At 30.3% G+C, this 20,129-nt stretch overlaps 1 protein-coding gene across 1 annotated transcript; it reads right to left on the bottom strand.

Moving 5' to 3' along the window:
* Window positions 1-11,278: 11,278 nt before the first annotated feature.
* On the bottom strand, window positions 11,279-12,119 carry LOC129896144 (uncharacterized). Its single transcript, XM_055971977.1, has one exon. The coding sequence runs from the start codon at window positions 12,023-12,025 to the stop codon at window positions 11,588-11,590; it is 438 nt and encodes a 145-aa protein (XP_055827952.1). The 5' UTR covers window positions 12,026-12,119; the 3' UTR covers window positions 11,279-11,587.
* Window positions 12,120-20,129: the final 8,010 nt, after the last annotated feature.

The raw sequence follows: 20,129 nt of genomic DNA on the forward strand, positions 1-20,129 counted from the left end.
ATAAAGAAAGTTCTATTTCGCAGATATATGAAGTGTTACAAAGTGCACTCACACTCTCACGAAAGTTCAACGCATGCAACCGTGATACCATATGCTTGGCCTGCCTGTAAGTCTCCACTAATGTGAGAATATTTGGAATGAGATCATATAGGGCTTGTTTATTGGTTTGTAATGTAGGCTTAGGGAACGGGTGAGATATTAATTTGGAATAAAAGTGACTTAATCTCTCCTTGAGCATCACACTAAACTTGTGCTTTTGATGATTGATATGCCTTTGACGTCTAATCCTCTTTCTTTTGTCTCAACTTCTTCGAGTCTTTATTAGATAGAGTTTTTCCTCTTTTCACCTCTTTCTTTTGTCTTGACTTCTTTGAGTCTTTATTTGTTAGAGGTTTTCTCTTTTTCACCCCTTTCTTTTGAGGTTTCTCCTCTTTTGCTGAAGTAGTTTTCTTTTTGTCTTACATCGATCTTGTATGAATTTTTTTTTTATGAGAAAGTCTTCTTTGCTTTCTTGACTTTGGAGACTTTACGTCTTTTGCGTTTGGCAATTTCAAAGTTGGATCTTCTCCTATAATTTGCACGTTTTTGGTGCGCTCAAGGAGGTTGGGCCAAGAGAGGGATAGTGCATGTAAGCACTCAGAAGGGAAAGGGCTAAGATGTGGTATTCCAAAGAAAAGGTTTTAGGCTCAAAGTGGGAAAACTAGGGATTAATGTTATTTGGTAGGCTTTGAAAGGCACAATCGGGTCAAAAAAGGCCTACAATCCTTTCTCAAACCAAACATAACTCAGGATTTCGCCTCAACAAACATATCAGGCCAAGTTCTAGATCAACAGTGCGATGCAATTGAATTTTAATCTAAAGCTCACCACACAATGCACATGAAACCATGAGGTTGGTTATATTCTTACCTTGAATGCCCGCAAGAGAATTTTCAAGCATCACAAAAGTACGAATGAAAGATACCAACAGAAGCTATGGTTTATCACAAAGCCAATCATTTTCATCATACCAAATATTTTGCATGCTCCTAACTGTATTCGTTCCAATCAAGAAGATATGACACTTAACATATGTACACAATTTATTATTTTATTTATTTTCTATTTTTTTAATCATTTTTTTTTATGAAAAAAGAAATACCGAACCCAAGAAGGGCTGCCTACGTATCTCATCGAGATGAGAATCGGGTGTGCGTAGTTCTTGCAGATATGATATATAAAATAATTTAGAGCTTTAGACAAACTTGGTGTGGTCTTCCAATGTTAATATTTTCTGTGGAGATGCTGCAGCGTGCTTTATAACCTCTCTTGGTCGGAATGTTGTGGCTTCCAACTTCATTACTCCTGATTCGACTTTGGAGAGGTCAATGATGTCATTTATTAGTTGAAGAACCAAATCTCCTGAAGACAATATTATATTCACAAGCTGACGATGTTCCTTATCCAATTTTATGGTAGAAAAAATCTCAATCATATTGACCACTCCTGACAAAAGGATCTAATCTAATGAGACATGGTTGCAAGCATTTGTTTCTCTCGCATAGTTTTCTCTGTTATGTGAATAGTTTTGTTAAGTTCAGTCTCTTTGGCTTTCTGTACAACTATCTTTTCTTGCAATTTTGCCATTTTTTTTCTCTTTTCCTTATCTGATCAGTTATCTCCATTTCTATGTAATTTACACCAATTGTCTCTCCTGCCTTACTGAACACAGGTTCAACATATATTAGAGAATTCTTTGACCCAAATAATCCCTTCTTTGTCGATATTCCCCTTTCCAAAACCTCTCGTTTGAAGTCTCGAGATTCCTTTACATCAGTACTAGTAAAATCTTTACATTTATTTATTGATGATGTCCTCTTCATGCAGACTTGAAAAACAATTGTAGATAACATAACTCATTGTCCTGGTGACGGATAATAACGGGTGCATTTTGGAGGACAAATTGTACGAAATTATCTGCTCTTTTCAGAATCTGGGATAATTCTTCTACTGGAGAGGATTGTCTTTCAATGTTTTCTATGCTTTCCTACAATTTCTCAATTAGTATTTGCATCCTGTTGAACACTTGTTTCCAATAATTTGTCCAAATAATTAGCTCTCTGCTTTCAGTATTTTATGTTGTCATACTCAGTATCTATTTCTTGTTTATCTTGAATTTTTACATCATTTTTTAGGAGACTCTTGGAATATGTATCTCTTTAATTCTTCATCCAATATAGAGGTTGGATGTTTATCACCCTATATCTTTCTTCCTCAAATTGATACTTCTCCAATAAATCCAATTTCTTGAGCTCTGGTTATTGTTGATGTGTTTTTCTTGAGGATTGTCTCTTATGATTTGAATTCTTCCAACTATTCAAAGAATTATACATTGTTATGACCATCCCCGACTATTGTCGGGGACAGTTTTCCTGCAAAGATATGAGAAAAGTGTGAAAGTGGGACCATTATAAAAAAAATAAGTAACAAGATATAGGAGTAAGATTTCATAGTCAAAGACTCCCCCGATTTATCTTTCAGGCTGTGTATTGGTGTCTTGTGAAATTTAATGTCATCGTTATTTTCCATGAACTCTTTGTCCCGTGATCCCCTCTCTTGAAATAATGTCGTCTCTTCTGTGCAAAGAAAACTTCTTAGTTAGGGAGAGGGAATTGACCTCAAAATTGAGATCCTTTCATTTATCGCATGATGTCCTTTGATAACAGCTCCTACAAAGAAAGAAACAACTTTGTTGAACCCTCGATCTTTGAGAAGTAAGCAAGTTTGTTTTCCGACATAAATTAGTCTTTTCCTGAAAAAGAAGAATAACTCAAAAGCCAAAGTATTAGTCTGTGCTTGTAATAATTAATGCAAAATATCACATAAAGAACTAAACACATAAATGTTGCTTTGTTTTAAGACAAATTAATCTATGGGTGAAGAAAGAGTAAACGGACAAAAATTAATTTTATGATAAATGTGTGAGAAAAGTTGACTTGTGAATCACAGATTTTTTTGCGTTTCAACTTTTGTACCCTTATTTTTCTTAGATGCAGAAAAAGTTTTCAATTTCTTTGAAAGAATGAGGAAAACTGAAAACTTCAAAAATAGGGACCGAGCCTTGAAAGACTGCCTACGTATCTCACAAAGGAGAATTCAGGTCCTACGTAGTTCGACCACTTGATTTTTTTTTATTTTTTTTTGTGGAGATGAGAAAGTAAAGTTTATGATTTGAGTGTAAAGTTCGAATTTTGTTAGGAAATTAAAGACTCATTGAATATTTGGACGCACTATCGATAGTGACTCGATATTTCTGCCTATGAGGCTCTAAAAAAAATCTAAAAGAGTGGACTAGCATGTCTCCAAATAAAGCAACATATTCACAAAACAGTTATAGCATATAGCACACAAACAATTATTGTGCATCCTAAACAGATATGTGACCTTTTTGTGCCAAAGGTAGGCCTAACGATTTGAAGGATGTATTACGTCATTTGAAACATTCCATTGCCCCAAAACTTATATTTATACAAATATTATGAATAATTTGAATGGGGATACATAAATGGAAAAAAGGGATATAAATAATCAGTCCCACGCAGGGGTACAATCCTAACTAAGCCTTCGTGGAAAATCCTTCATTCTTGATTTCTTGACATCTCCGAATGCCAACGCCTTTTGGATGAAGTGTCATTTACTGAAGGTTCTTCTTTGACTAGACTAAGCTACAAAAAAAAAAACTCTCAGCCCCAAGGGACAATGGTTTGCCAAACCGCGTATAAAACTTTCAAATTTAAACATATAGGTATGATTGTCCATTTAGGCCGAGGGCCGTTTTGAACTCAAGGTGGTCTTTCTAATGGGCCCAATACGCCTTGGGTATTGGGTCGTCTTAGGCTAATGCACTAAATTAGGGATTTGGCTTTGCTCTACGCTAGGTTGACTAAGAGTGGCTTTTGCAAGACTGGTAACCCAAGCGGACAACTCAGGCTGGAACTTACAACAACCATTGGACGCATGACGTATCAATAAATTGTCGATCATTCCGAAAAGGGTTAAGTATAAAAAGCCCGACTGCGGTACCGCAAAATCGTTCTTTAATATACAATACATTAAATAGGAAAAATGCTATGAAATGCAAATAACAATTTAATATATAAATTAAACACATAATTGCACAATTAAGGAAGGCAAGAATTACTAATTATTACAAACCCAAATAGTTAGTCAAATAAGCAATCAAATCTAATGGTTAGAACCTAATTATTCCCCAGCAGAGTCGCCATTTCTGTTATGTCGAAAAATGGACAAAGTGTAAAATTAATTTCATCTTTATAAGAAAAAATCAATTTTAGTAAAAAAAGAGTCGCCACTTAATTTTTTAAAGAAATTGAGAAAACTTAATTTAAAAGACTCTAACAGATTTAAGTCTTAAAAATTTAGAGAAAAGGGTACGAGGTTCATATTACTATTTTAAGAAGGTTTTAGCACTTAAAATAGCCGCTAACATGCGGTTATCCAACGATTTGAAATTTATTTGACTAACTTTGGGAAATATTAATTTAAAAGAAAACGAAGACTTTGAAATTATTTTTTAGAAAAAAAAATAAAAATAAAAAACAAAATTGATAAAACTTAAACATTTGATTATAATATACATGTATATATATATATATATATAATTAAAGATGATTAAGACTTTGATTACATAAGAAAAATCATTTGAGCTATTTAGAATATATATTTATTTTTTTTAGAGAAAGACACTTTAAACTCAATTGATTTGAAAGAACATCAACTTATAAAAAATAAACTTTAAGATAATTTGAAAGAAAATTCTATTTTTTTTTAAATGTCTAACTAAAAGAAAAATACTTGAACAAAGTCATTTTTAGAGCAAATTAACACAAAAATGGTTTCTCTTTTAAGGGGAGTTCGATTAAGTCAAACCAAACTAAAAATTAACATCTAAGCAAGTATACACAACCATAAATAAATTAAATTATTACAACCCAAATAAATAGAATAACAATATAAACAAAACAAAAATCCGGCCCAATACTTAGTTTCTGTACACCTGGACTAAGATATTGGGTCACCTGTATTTTGGGCCTTTGGCCCATTTCGTTTCTGTATATCATGATTATATATAAATATATATCAATATATACAGTCATCCTTTTTCTGTATCTCCTGTATATAGATTGTATATCAGCCTATTTTCTTCCTCCGGAACCTATAGTAAACCTCCTTTACATCTGCGTATCAGCTTTCAAAATTCGAACAAGGGTGAAGTTGACTCAAAACTCAATGATATGCGAGGATTTAGTCCAAAGATGGACTCGGATGGTGTCACATGCACCAAAATAAAATCATATAAGCTACTACTCATTTTAAATTGAACAAACAAATATAACATAATATTTTAAGACAATAAATTGAAGATTATCTTTCTATGTCAATTTGGAGAATGCAACTAGAAGTGCATATAAAGTAACATAGTGACTAATAACATGCATACATGTAAAAAAAAAAAATAATAATATATATATATATATATATAGAAATATATTCAAATAACTAAAGAACATGAAATCAACCTATACATTAAACTAAATCAAATTTTAAAGCAAGATTTACATCAATATAGTGACTAACAACATGCATACATGTAGAAAATATATATATTCAAATAACTAAAGAACATGAAATTAACTTATATAGTAAACTAACTCAAATTTTAAAGCAAGATTTACATCAATTAAGCCATGAAAAAATGAAAATTCTAACTCAATGATAACTTAAGTATATATTTATTATTTAAATCATGATAAAGAAGAAATTAAAAATATGAGAATCTATATGGTCAAACAAAACTACTAAAAAAGTCATGAACGAAATTGAGATTTTTCTTTTTTTTTTATAAGATGTCTCTACACTTTAAGCAAGACAAAAAATTTTCATTTTTTTTATTATTAATCTAATTGATTCTAACACATGCTAACTAAAAAATAATTACAAATCAACTACATAGAAGACATGAAATAATTATTAATTAAGTAAATAAAATCGAGAAAAGATTCTTACCTATTTTCGGGCAGCGATTGAGACAACGAATTTGAGGGCGATGAACTCCTTTAACCTATCAAGAAATGAGAGAAAGAACTAAAAAAAATAAAAAATCCGAGACTAAACTTTTTTTTTTTATGATTTTCTTTTTTGTAGTATTATGTTCTTGCTTCCTTTTTTTTTTCTTCTTGTATGTTGATGAATATTGATGATTGTAGATTAATTCTCCCTTTTGTTCTTCTTCCTTTCTCTCCTTTTTTTTTGTGTGTGTTCTTGATTTTTATTTTTTTGTGTGTGTGTTCTTGGTAAAAAAAAATGGTGTCTCTCTCTTTCTTGTTCATCTTTCTTTTTTATGAAGAAGATGAAGATGTTTCTTAAAAAGAATGAGGTTGGTGAGAATAATAATGAAGTTTTGAATAATGATGGGTTTGGTGGGGTGAAAAAGGAAAAAGAAAAAAAGGAAAAGAAAAAAGATGAAGATAGGAGAATGATGATGTTTGGGATTTTAAGAAAAGGTGGTTTAGGTGGGATTGGGAGGTGGAAAAGGAAAAAGTAGAAAGGGGTGGGGTTAGTATTGTATAAGTATAATATATGTATTGTAGTAAGTTGGTGTTGGGCCAAAACTATTATAAGAATTGGGCTTTAGGTGAATAGGTGTTAGAATGTTGTAGTAATGTAGGTTGTTGTTGTTATTGGACTTGTAGAGAGTGGATGACAATATTGGATTGGATGAATTTGGGCCCAAATTTTGAGTTTAAAAAAAATGACTTGAAATTTAGTTAAGGGTGAAGTGAAAAAAAAATGGTTAGATTTATAAGAAAAAATTACTATATGAAAATTAATTTCGTTTGTAAAGGGTCAAAATTGGGTGTCAACAGCGCCACTAAAAGGTGTGCAGGGTTTTTCAAGCCAAATTTCCAGAACCCAGGAACAATGGCCTTGGCGCTGTAAGGGCGCGACGCGTCACTATCGCACCAGAAACATGCCTTAGTAGTTTGGTCTCTGGCGCGGTGCGCCACTACGAGGTGTGCAGGTTTTAGGCATAATCAGCCTGGCGTTGCAATGGCGCGACGCGCCACTATCGCGCCAGGTACATTTTTGCCTATTTTTCAGAACTTTGAGAAGGGGTAATTTGGGAATTATCCCAAATTATATATGTATCCTCCTTGAGCCTTTGGAGACACATTTTTCAGCCCCCACTCTCTCTCTAAAAGCCCTAGAAACCTCTTTCTCTCTCTTCTTCTTCCTCTCCAAATCCTTATCCAACAAGAAGAGTTCCAAGAGCTTCAAGGTTTGAGTTTTCCATTGAAGACCCAACCACAAGGTTTTCTTCAAGAGTCTATTCTAAGGTATGCAAGGCTATCTAAAACATAGGTTGAGTCCACCATGTGCCCTACTCTTGCTTTGAGGTTAGATGTTCATGAAAATAGAGTTTCTTGGTATGGTTTATGTTTGTATGAACTTTGTCCCCTATTTATTTGACTCTATATGTGTTGATGTTGTTGAGCCAAGAAGTTCCTAAAATGAGCCTTTATGTGAGTATGAGTTGTTAAATATATTTTATTGACCTTCTTAACTATGTGGATTATGATAAAAGATGTTATTTTCTTAAGAAGTGTTGCCTATTTTAAAGTGTGATTTAAAGTCTTGAGTTGTGATAAGTCTCAAGGATTTCTCAAATGGATAGAGTAAATGATTGGTTATGTCTATATGTTGCTATAAATGTGCTTTTAAATTTCTTTTGAAAGATATGATTGAGATTGATCAGATAGTATGATTGAGAGAGATTTGATCATGATAGAGTTGATGAGTTGACAAGGTTGTAATGAGACTTGTCGATATGAGTTGATTGGATGGAGTTTTATGAGCATTGAGTCTTGGGAGGAGTATCGAGCACCGAATTGGGCAAGAGTATAGTCCATACTCGAACCCAATACCTGTGTTGCCAAACGTAGGGGGGATTGAACCATTAAAGTCGGATGCTTCCCCGAGAGGTTTGTCCTGACATTATAGGACTTGGTTGGATTGGATCCATGATTGGTTGACTCGTTCATGCCCTGGCAAAGTATGAACGGACGCGGCAACAACGTCGGCTTGTTGTACTGTCACTCGCTCATAAGTGATGGTTGTCGGATAAGAGAAACTCCCAAATAGGTCTTGATAGTACTCTGAGTCAGACTGAGTTGAATGATATGTGATTGGTCCCGTCTAAATCACTTCTTGTTAGACTTACGACATTTGAGTGAGTTCTTATGTATATATATATATATATGAGTTGAGACCCTGAGTTGATGTTGATGTTTCCTTGATGTTCGTTGTATTCGGCCATTTTACATACTCGTACATTTCATATACTGACGCCATTTGGCCTGCATCGTCTCATGATGCAGAGACAGGTACTAGAGATCATCAACCGGCACTCCGTTGAAGATCCACATACACTTTCCGCTAGTTGGTGAGTCCTCCTAGTTCCCAAAGGATGTCGAGCCTTCTTGTACAGTTTTGTTGTCATTTCCCTTGTTTTGATTATTGGTAGCCATGGAATTGTCATTGGCACCTTTTAGACTTTGATAGAGGCTTCATAGACTGGAGTGTGGGGAGGTTGAACGATTATTTTGAGGAGTTTTATTATATTTGTTTGTTGAGTTGATGAATGTTTGGCCTTCGGCCCCCATATTGTGAATAGTATTTCATAAATTGAGTTTCCGCTAAGAGAATGTGATTGAATGAATGTGCGACTGGACCAGGTGGTTCGCTCGGAGGTCAGAAATGGCCTTCGGATGCCGGTTACGTCTAGGGTACCCTCCCGAGGCGTGACATCTTGCCACCCTATATTATGCTGATTTGATAACTTGCGAATCATTTCTTATATTAGTTATTAATATTACATCTAATTGAGTAATTTTATTAATTATTATGTCTAAATAAATATAAACTATATATTTAAATAAATTTTAAAATATGATTTGAAAATATTTTAGAAAAGTATAAAAATCATATAGCTCATATGTGTCAACCTTAGTTAACAACAACCCAAGAGAGTCCCGATTTAATAATTTGTGAATCAATAATTATTTTTGTTATTAATATGACCTCTAATAAAGTATTTTTATTAATTATTATGTTTAAATAAATCTTAAACTATATATTTTAAAAATATTAAAATATAATTTTTAAAATGAGTATAAAAGAGATTTACGATCATATATTATTACTCCATCATTCTCAAATTTATCGTCACATTTCGCTTATCGAGAGTTCTATTATGGTGATCATTCATCAATAATTTATAATATATTTTCCAAATTAATTTACAATTTTTTTTGTTACATTAATTTTAACCCTGAACTTTGTGAGAATGGCCAAATGTATCCATATATGATTGTATTTTAATAATAATCACAAAAATAAATTTAAATCAAGTTTAGATCGCATTGAGTTGTTGTTAACTAGGATCGACACTTATGAACTATATGATGTTTATGATTTCTATGACGTGTTGATGTCTATCATGTCTAAAATATTTTGATTTTGACTATTGTTATTGATATTTTAAAATTATATTTTAAAAAATATTTAAATATGCAAAATTTTAGATTTAAAACTCTTCAATTTTTTAATTTTAATTACTAAAAGTTCCTTTAAATATCAATATACCAAATTTTAGATATAAGACTCTTAAATATTTTTAATTAACTATATTGTGTTCCTTTAAACATAAAAATGAACTGAATCGAAGTGAAACTTTTTCCAACAAAGAAATCATTAATCTGCTGTAACAAGTGGATCAAGCATGACATTGTGGAAAGTTTCGTATATTTCCCTATATAAAAAAGGTATATCTTGATCATTTATATAATGAAGGAGATATATATGTGAGCAATTTGTATTTTTAATAAAACTAAATAAGATTAATTGAATTTAAGTTTTCACTTTCTCAACTGAAAAATGTATATTTGAGCCATTTGTATCTACTGTTACACAAATAACTCAAATACTTTTAGCTTGACAGAAGGGAAAATATTAGTTTTTAAAAAAAATATTTTTTCTAATATTCTATTAAAAAAAATTCATATTGGGGTATATGATCCATCTCGCAAAGATTAGGGGTATATTTGATACTTCTCACACCTATTTATTTTTTTGAATTTTTTATTTCAATGATTAATTTCGATATTAAATATCTTCCTTGTGGATTTATTTGCTTATCATTATATGAGTTTCTTGTTTTTATTTAATTTTTTATTTAGAAAAAGATGAAAAATAAAAAGAAATAGTGAAAATGGAAAATAAAAGAGAGAAAAAATGAAAAAAAAATTAAACTATTTTCTTTTCGGACATATTGTAATTTACTTTTCCATAGTTGTGGGAAAAAAACAGTGCATCTATAGTAGACTTTACAAGAAAGAAATTCAAATTATTTTTCACTTCCGCCCGCTAAAAGTGTCTCTTTTTTTAACGAAAAATATATCAGCTCTAAATTACAACTTGAGGAGTAGATCAAGTCTTTTCCTTTATTATTATTATTGTTGTTGTTGAGTGGACAAATGTATACCAAATTTTTTATTTATTTTTATTTGTTAATTAGTTATTTTATAAATCTTGAATTTAAATTGAGTGCGAGTTACATTTATTTTGAAATCAATATTATTATTGAGTTTATCTTGTAATTCACATTTTAAACTTTATTTTCTATTTGTCAATCAAATTTTGAATTCTTTATAGATTTTTTATTTAAAAAAAAAGAAGAAGAAAAAAAAGGAAGAAGAAAAATTATATGCGTATTGGCCTTTGGCCATTTTACAATATCTGTTAAAGAAATCAAAAGGCATATATTTATGGAAGTTATAAAAATCTGAAAATTTAGTCTATTTCCCATGTATTGGGAAACTTTCTCATTTATTGAAACAAAAAAAATAATAAATAAATTGATAAGAAAAATGTAAATTTGAAAAAAAGGGTATAAATGTCCAAAAGAAATCCTCTTTATAGTGTAAGCGTGTATTTGGGCCATTTTGGGCAATTATATTTTTTTTGGCCATTAGCAAATTATGATAGAAAAAGAATGAACAATTTTGCATTACCCAAATAATAGAGACCAGCTCTTGAATATCAACTTATTTACAAAATAAAATGAACAGTACTCCTAAGTTAAAAGATTTATGCTTCTAGCATAGTAATTATCAATGAATTTTTTTTTACACAATAATAAGTGTACAATTTTTTCGCTTCTGGTTTCTATGATTCCCAATGGCATGAATCGGATTAATCTTAGGACTTCACTTCAATAGCAATGATTGGGCCGGAATGGGTCAGTAGAGGACAGTCTTGACAACGTTTTTCGAAATCGATCAATAGAGTCAATTTTCATCGTTTCAAAACATGTCTTTTTTAACCGACTTGGATCAATAACTGAATGATTAATGATCCAAGTCCACAATACCTATTCTGCGCACCCAACAATTTCATCCTTTGTAACCGTGGTAGCATTTTACCTAGAATAACAGAAAGTTATTCAAACATGATTTTTTTTTTCACTCTATTCTGGTATGACACTCAACCTCACAGTCTTCTTCCCTCTCCTCCCACTCCCGCCACCATCCACCACTTTCCTGACTATTCTACCACAACTCTTCTCTTCGGAAGATACAAACACTTTATTACTACTAGTTCTCTTCAATGCAGAACTCGCCTTAACCGCTAATGCTGCCATTTCGTCAGCTCGAAGTATATTTCTTAGCCGTTTCAAAGGCAAAGCAAAATATAATTGACCCAATTGGAGCTCTTCATCGGCATTTAGGGCGGAAACCGTATCTCCGAATTCCATTTCATCGGAGTTACAGATGAAAATAGTAGGATCTTTTTGTAAAAGATATGAAGCTTTTATCGGATAAGTGAACTCTTGTAATCTTCCGTCTTGGAGTATTAATTTCGCTGTTGCAACAGATGTAGATTCGCATGAATTGCACATACCCATTTTAATGTTTGTTAACGCTATATTGTATTTGGCTATATTATTTGATTTGATGGATTTGCTTAGTTGATTTGTGTTATTTAGAAAGTAGAGAAAAATGGATGGATGAATTCTTTGAGAAGAATAAAGGGATAGAGATGCAAGGCGGAGGTATATTAATAGGAGGTGAGAATGGATTGAGTAAAGTACAACGAAGCCACGTCAATTATGTAATAATGGGACAAAATAATAATAATAATCGATGACTCATGACATTTTGAAAACAAATTAAATCAGATGTAACTTTAGAGGTTAAACAACGTATTAACAATTGAAATGTAAAATAACTCAAGTGGAGAAGAGGCGCGCGATATTCGATATGAGATTTTTTTTTTTTTTGATATTAGCACTTAAAAAGATTGTTCTGTTATATTTAGAGTAACTTTTGTCGTTGAATGATAGACTAGTTCTCTTGCTCCTATTAGATCACTAAGGGTCGGATGGAGTAGTATTCTTCATTTTCTAGCAATGTAAATAAGATAAAAGGTTTGATTTCTTTTAATTCAAACGAAAATTTAAGCTTGTTGATTTGTCTTTTTTCCTCTTTAAAAAATAAGATCGAACAATTATACTTTATTCGTTCAACATTCATTAGTTATTTTTTAAATTATTTTTAAAAAATATGTAAAATTTAAATTGAATAAATAAAAATTAACGGAGAAAGTATGAAATAGTAATTGTTTTTGTAAGTGGCATTAATGGGCGTCGCCTTGCCAACCTATAAACTCATGAGTGTCAGGCTGTTGCTTTCAACTCTGTTCCTTTGTTTCACCGTAAGTTACGACAAGGGATCTGAATTCAAATAACTCCTCATTCTCCGTTGCCATATATATAAAAGAGGATCACAGAGGAAGTGATGTGACACTTGTCTATGACTTTCATTTATAATTATCTTTTTTTTTATATTTTTTTGACTTTTTAATCTATTTTTTCTCAATTATTTTATTTAAAAAGTATTCACACATCTACATCTTCATAAACTTTTCTCTTAATTATTATTAATAATATCCATAACTATCAAATCTTTCAAGTTCATAACCCCAATTACTTAATTTTGCATTAAAAATTCTCTTAGTGATAAGCCAATCTTATATATATATATATAATGATGCACACCTTTCTATGGCCTCCATTTCTATTTATCATTTTTTCTCATTTTTTCGACATTTTTTATTCATTAATCTAGCAACTAACTAAATGGATTAATAAAAGAAAATCATAATCATGATTTTAAAAAAATAGCAGCCACGTATAGCAGTAAACATGGATGATCTTTAGGATGCAATAAAGCCATTCAGACCACGTACAAGCAATAACCTTCTTTCTTAATTATATTAAATTAAATGGGCTTTAATTATTTTTTCTGACATTATAAAATAATAATAATAATAATAATAATAATAATAATAATAATAATAATAATAATAAGTGATGTCAAGAAATATTAATTATCTTTTTTTTCTATTTTTAACAGTTTTCTCTTCATTTTTCCATAATGGTTTACTATCTAATTGAATTTAAAAAGGCCTCATACATTGACTATTCAATTGCAAGAGTTCACCTACATAACCTTGCAATAAATCTCAATTAAGCCTTTGATTAATTAAGCCCATTTAGCATCCTCTCATTTACGTTTTTCATGGATACTTAATTACCAAGAATTATAATTATAGTGTCCAATTTATTCCTCTCCTAACTGATATCCCAATTTTGCATATATATATATATATTTGGGTCATGTTATTCTTCATGTTGTGTCCTTGTGCATATTTTATTGTGCACTAAAATTGTATTTAGTAACAAAAATATTGTCTATCATCTTACTTCTTCTCAAGCTTCTCATTCACTAAATTAGTATATAGATTTTAAGCGAGAACGTAATACTTTTATATTTTTTACAATTCTTATTCGGAATGCATCATTTTTTGTGATTTATTGTGTTTTGCAAAAATAAATAGAAGATCAAATGATGCATATATAAAAAGAAGATTAATCTGAGTGTGAGTAAGTTCTACTTGATCAAAAATAAAAGTAAGATGTGTATTGTTTTACATGCTTAATGTCTTCTTAATTGTTATGCATATATTTTGTGTATTGATATATTTTTGCATATGTATATAATTCAATAAAATTTTGATTTTTGTTTTCTTCATTAGTATATTTTATCATTTTCTGTGAATTTATGCTAGAAATTTATTTGCTGCTTTATGTCTTTTAATTACGAATTGTTGTAGTATATTGAATTAGTTTAATCCACTTTACTATTATTACTATTTTTATAGAGATGTACCTAAGTGGTGCTGCATAAAAAATCTTAGCCCTTCGATATATTAATTCTAATATGGTTCGACAACTAATTTGATTAATTTAGGATCAAAACTATAATAGTACTCCCTAAAATGAAAAGAAAGAACATGTTTTTTTTTTTAAATCACAAGTATTATTTAGACACTATTCGTAAAACTTCATGTAATTGCTTTCTGTTTCTTTAAAAGTGTTTGAGTTTCTAAATTGATGCTTTATTATTTATTGTATGTATCACTTAATTTATAGACAGTTTTCGTTTTGTTTTGTTTATGGTATTTTGAAGTTTTTATCTCTTTTATTTTGATTATATTTAAAAATACTTTCATGAATTTGTTATATTTGATCATGCTTTTAAAGTCAAGAATGACATTTTTCTTTTTTCTCTTAAAAATTTAACCTTTTTTTCTATCTATATGTCATATTAAAAAACATAAAAATTATTTCTTAATTTCACTCTCAATTATCCATCTCTTTTTCAATTTAGAAAATCTAGAAGTTATTGCCACATTGTATTATTTCATCGCCATTATTTTTGCAAGCTAGAAGGTTTTTAGTTTTAATTTATCTTTTATTTTAGTGCTCCTGAAAATATTTTAACATAAAAGTTAAATAAATCTTATTTGATAACGTACATTTTATTGTATATTACATAAAAATATTGGCTTTAAATAAATGGACTAATAAACTAACACCAAAAGGACGTAGGCGATTTTCTTTAAAGAAAAAAAGGATAGTATCTAAATTTAATTGGAAACTAACAATCATTTCATAATCACTAATAAGCTAACAAATTCAGTTATGGTAATATTTAAGTTTTTTTTCCCTCCTTTTTTGCCATTATTTTATTTAATACAATTAAACTTAATTTTAAAATAAATGTCTCAATTGAAAAATATGTCATATGCTTTAATAAAGTCCAACGAACCATTGTTTTCATGGAAAGATGTTTGATTCACACATGATTTTTTTAAAAAAATTACAACATTAATATTTGTTCATATTTTATATTTTTCTTTACGATTGCGCGAAGCGTACACTAGTAAATAGAATAAATATTCAATAAAAAAATTATTGAATGATTATTTTTCAAAGTTGATGGAGGAGCTTGAGTTTTATATCAAATTTTTTCATCCAACTTAAAATTAATATTTCTCTATCTCAATTTGGTTGCCTTACTTTTTTTTAATCAGTTTCAAAAAGAATATATTTTTTTCAGATAACTTTTTAATTCTAACTTTCTACTTGGTATGTTTATGACCACAAAAGTAAAAGGTATTTTGATACATTATACATATCATTAGTTTAAGATTGCAAAATTCAAAATCTTCTGATTTGATTAAATTCTATGTCAAGTCAAAGTCATACAAATAATTTGAAAGTGCAAGAGTATACAATAATAACTGGTTCAGACTCAATTATTTATAAATATTTGATAATTTTAATATATATATATATAGAGAGAGAGAGAGATATTTTACCGGATTTTCGTAAACCCGTCAATTGCACACTTGATTTTTCATATGTATGTTTTGTAGGTTATTTTTTTAGTCTTCTTAAAAATGAATGACGTTTTTATATTTGAAAATTTTACATCTATGGAAGAAGCATGTACTGCGTGGTTACAAATCGAACGATCAACCTATTGCTTTATAATAGAGAGAGATTTTACCGGATTTCCGTAAATCCGTCAATTCTCTTTTAAATGCGTACTTGGTTTTTCATATGTATGTTTTTAGGTTATTTTTTAGTCTGCTTAAAAATGAATGACGTTTTTATATTTGAAAAATTTACATCTATGGAAGAAGCAGGTACTGCGTGGCTACAAATCGAACGATCAACCTATTGCTTTATTTTAAGCACCAGATTTCAAATCGCGATCCCCCAAAAGGGGATTCCAGATTCCAATTTTAGTTAATATTTAGAAATGGTAAATAATTTTTACCCTATTTAGAAAGGTGGAAGCTATCGGTTCCATTTCAGAAAAAAGGAAAAAGGTTTGAACGTAAGGAAAGTACTATTGAAATCTGAAGAGAAATATACCACATTTGTGAGGCATGAGATTTCTAGAGTTATTATACGGCTTGAGCAATCCTTCTGGGATAGTTAATTTTGGAGTGTAAGTTAAGCCAAAGACCTAAATTGACGTACAAGTTGCTATTTTATTTTATGCATTCACCTCACATCGTAAAAACTCTTCTCCTATACTAACTGATATTACTTTCTAATTTTTGTATCTCTTTAGGATTAGCTACAGTATATATCTTCTTTTCGTGTTACACTATTAATGCAATGCAACGTTGTCTTCTAAGAAATAAATTTTTGATCATTCATTGTTCTATTCTATATTGAAATTTCGATACTTCAATTAGCGGTCATAAGGCTCATTAAAAGAGGAAGTACTCTTTAGTATTTCATACTCAAAATTAAAATGGAAGACCTCATGTTAAAGATAAATTATTATAGCAAGAAGTTGTTCTAAATTAGTAATGTCATGAGTAGTGTAAAAGTTTTACAACGTCATGATTAAGTTGCGTATATTTGTAAAAGATATAGGATAAAAGATGTTGGGGAGTTTATAAATTTATCGACATGCATGCATCTAATCTTCGATGCTTACAAGGAGACAAATGAAGAAAAGTACAATTCAAGACTTGATAAGTCAGCTCCATTTTCTAATTATTGTTGCTTAAAGTTTAATGATTGAATATTCAAGTTATCCTTTCTTGCTTTTTGCTTGTTAATTACATTTTTTCATAGTAATAAAAACTTCTCTTTGGGCTACTCCCAATATGTTTGATTTTAGCACACGAAATTAATGCACTGAAAATGTGTAATTGCAACTTTTGGATTCATTATCCAAAACTCACATGGTCATTCGCTTGGATTTTAGATCTTACGGCCTTTTTCCGACCCACAACGTATTTAGAGATGAATTTAAAATTTTAATTTAATTAATTTAATTTTTAAAGATGAATTTAAATTTTAAGTTTGATTAATTCAATTTTTAGATGTTTATCAGTGAGTTCATTATACTTTTTTAAAATAATGAATTGATATTAAATTATTTTCAAATTTTGATAGTTAACAAATACTTTCTATATTCCATATTAACTAAATTTTGGGGGACTTTTTTCATAGTTCAAGATAAATGTTTGATTTTTTTTTATTTTTATCCTTTATTTATATTTTCTAGATGATAAGTTTAAGAGAGAATTAATTGTCGTTCTCATCTTGATACATTTCACTTGATCCAGGTCATCGTCCCTCCTTTATCTCTTTTTTGCTCGTTTATACAATTTCTTATTCCCAACTTTATCCGCTAATTCAACATATATACAAGCATTCAAAAATCGTTGCCTTTGCCGTCGTAATCGCTAACTTTGCCCTTCTGTTTTGCTTTTAGTAGTAATAGGAGTTGCAAATACTTATTATTAATTGGATCGCATGTTTATTTTTGAAGTGAGTACAACAAATCTACTGATGCATGCACATGCATGTTATTGCTCTTGTCCATCAGTTGGTCTTTTAATTTGATGCATGTCTGTTCCAATGGTTTATTTATTTATATAATGTAAATTTTAGATCACAATCTGAAGTGTATTATTTGATTCCCATTGAAATTTGGGTTTGAAAATTAGTGTTGAGGGTCTAACAACCGACAAAACAACACTAAACTGGCAATTGTTTGGGGTTTCGAGACTTAATATCGTTCTTCAATTATTAAAAATAATGTATCATCCATTGAATACAATATGATTATTGCCAACTTGCTAAGATACTTTATGGGTCTAAAAATCTAAATGCCAGCCAAGTCTACAAATCTCTTCTTACTTCATGTTTTGTGCTTAGATTCGTAGTTTTTTTTTTGTGTACGATTCATGACTTCTAATCATGCTAATGCGACGTACTGTCCTAGAAGGTACATTTTAAAATCTTACACTTTTGATCACAAATTTTAGATCTAACTTTTTTTGTGAAAAAAGAAATCTCAGACAATTAAATATTAATCATGCCAAATCACAAAATAAACTTTTTTTGTATCCTAGGTGTTGTATTCTTGTAATGTCTTTTTTTTGCACTTGTGCCAAAATTCTTGATTTTACCATAGTTATATATTAGTGCCATTTAGGATACATTACATTAGTCATTTACTTTCCAAGTAAAGTTTTGTTTATAATTCAACCTTGTCTTTAGATTATTTAAAGCTATAAATTGTATTTTGAAATCTTGTACAAGAATATTATATTTTGAGACTCAAGAATAATACACGTGTGTTTCAACTATGTTTTGATGATGCAAACATCTATTCTTGGAAAGAGTCTATTTTTGACATATCATTCACATTAGGAAAGTGTATTCGCAAACCAACTAGGAAAAGGAGAGTTTACTTCTTTCCAACATAAACTATGTCCAAATAGGAATCAACTTCAGAATATGAGATTGAGCAGGATTCGTGATCCTCGCATCTATATATATCATGGGAGATCATACAGAGTTCTACACACATACACGCATAGAGAACAAATTGAGGCAAAGAAATACACATCCATCAAGAGCTGTTCGAGAGGCAAGATAGAAGCTAGTTTATTTTTGTTTTTGTTTTTGTTTTTGTTTTTGCGTCTTTGTTGCAAGGAGTGAGTTTGACTTCTTGTGTGTGTGTGAGAGAGAAAGAGAGAGAGTAGAAACAATTTTAGTGAATTGTTTATTTTTTTAGGTACTAGAGTTAGTTCCTTTGATTCATAGTTGTAATCATAAAACTTTGAGTTGTGAAGGTAATTGAAGGCGTGGTTGCTACTTCTTTATCGAGGAGGTTTTCCACTAAAAGATCTTTGCGTTCTTAATTCTGTTTTGTCTTACAAACACCAAACTAAGAACCTAGTTCCTAAGGTAGTTGAATGTATCAATTCTCTTTAGAGACATTATATAAGTGTCAACAATAATGTTATTGGGGAGTTATTCGCATGATTTGTGCTAGGATGACCATCAACAACTGGTGCACTGATGCAGAATGAAAGTGGCTGAAGTAAATTATATTGTGAGCTGTGATAGTGGTACTCAACTATCACTATCAAGTTAGTTATAAAGTTGTTAAGTTAACACTTTAGTCCATGAAGTTACAGTAATATTATATTTTATTTAATTACACATTAGTCATTTTTATACAAGCCGACATAGCTCTATCAGAGGCAATAGGTGAGGACACTGTTTTTGCTAGCATACTCTATGTGACTCAACTAGGGTTGTTGACCTATATATTGTACTGATGAAAATGAAATGGGATTATCTTGTTTGTCATATATCTCTTAGTTGTAATTTAGTTTAGCTAGTACTCTTTCTTCCTCTTTATTATTCCTCTGATTTTACTATTCCATTGATCAATGTTCATTAGTGTTACTATTTTGTTGGATCTGCATTATTTGGTATCAAAGTATAGTCTTGAACTCTGTGGGTGTTATCATGGCTACTAATATGAATGAAATCAAGTCTATCTTAGAGAGAATGACTTTGAAGATGGATAATTTCTCTATGACGCAAACTCAGATGGAAGAAAATCATGAAAGATCCTTTGCAGTCTTGAAGAAATCTCTAGAGGCAGTAAATGTAATAGATAAGGGAAAAAGAGCAGAAGTGCCAGAGGGTGGTGGAGATATCTATACTCCATCTGGGACTTATAGCTTGGATGAATCAAAAATATCGGATACAACAATCTCTAGGAATGAATCCTTTTAGGCTAGGGATTTGTGCCTTATTTTCAAACTAA

Source organism: Solanum dulcamara, chromosome 7, assembly GCF_947179165.1.
Source record: "Solanum dulcamara chromosome 7, daSolDulc1.2, whole genome shotgun sequence".
NCBI classification, from domain to species: domain Eukaryota; kingdom Viridiplantae; phylum Streptophyta; class Magnoliopsida; order Solanales; family Solanaceae; genus Solanum; species Solanum dulcamara.

What these genes read in the sequence shown, in the direction of transcription:
- LOC129896144 (XM_055971977.1), bottom strand. Translation starts at nt 12,025, where the DNA reads ATGGGTATGTGCAATTCATGCGAATCTACATCTGTTGCAACAGCGAAA.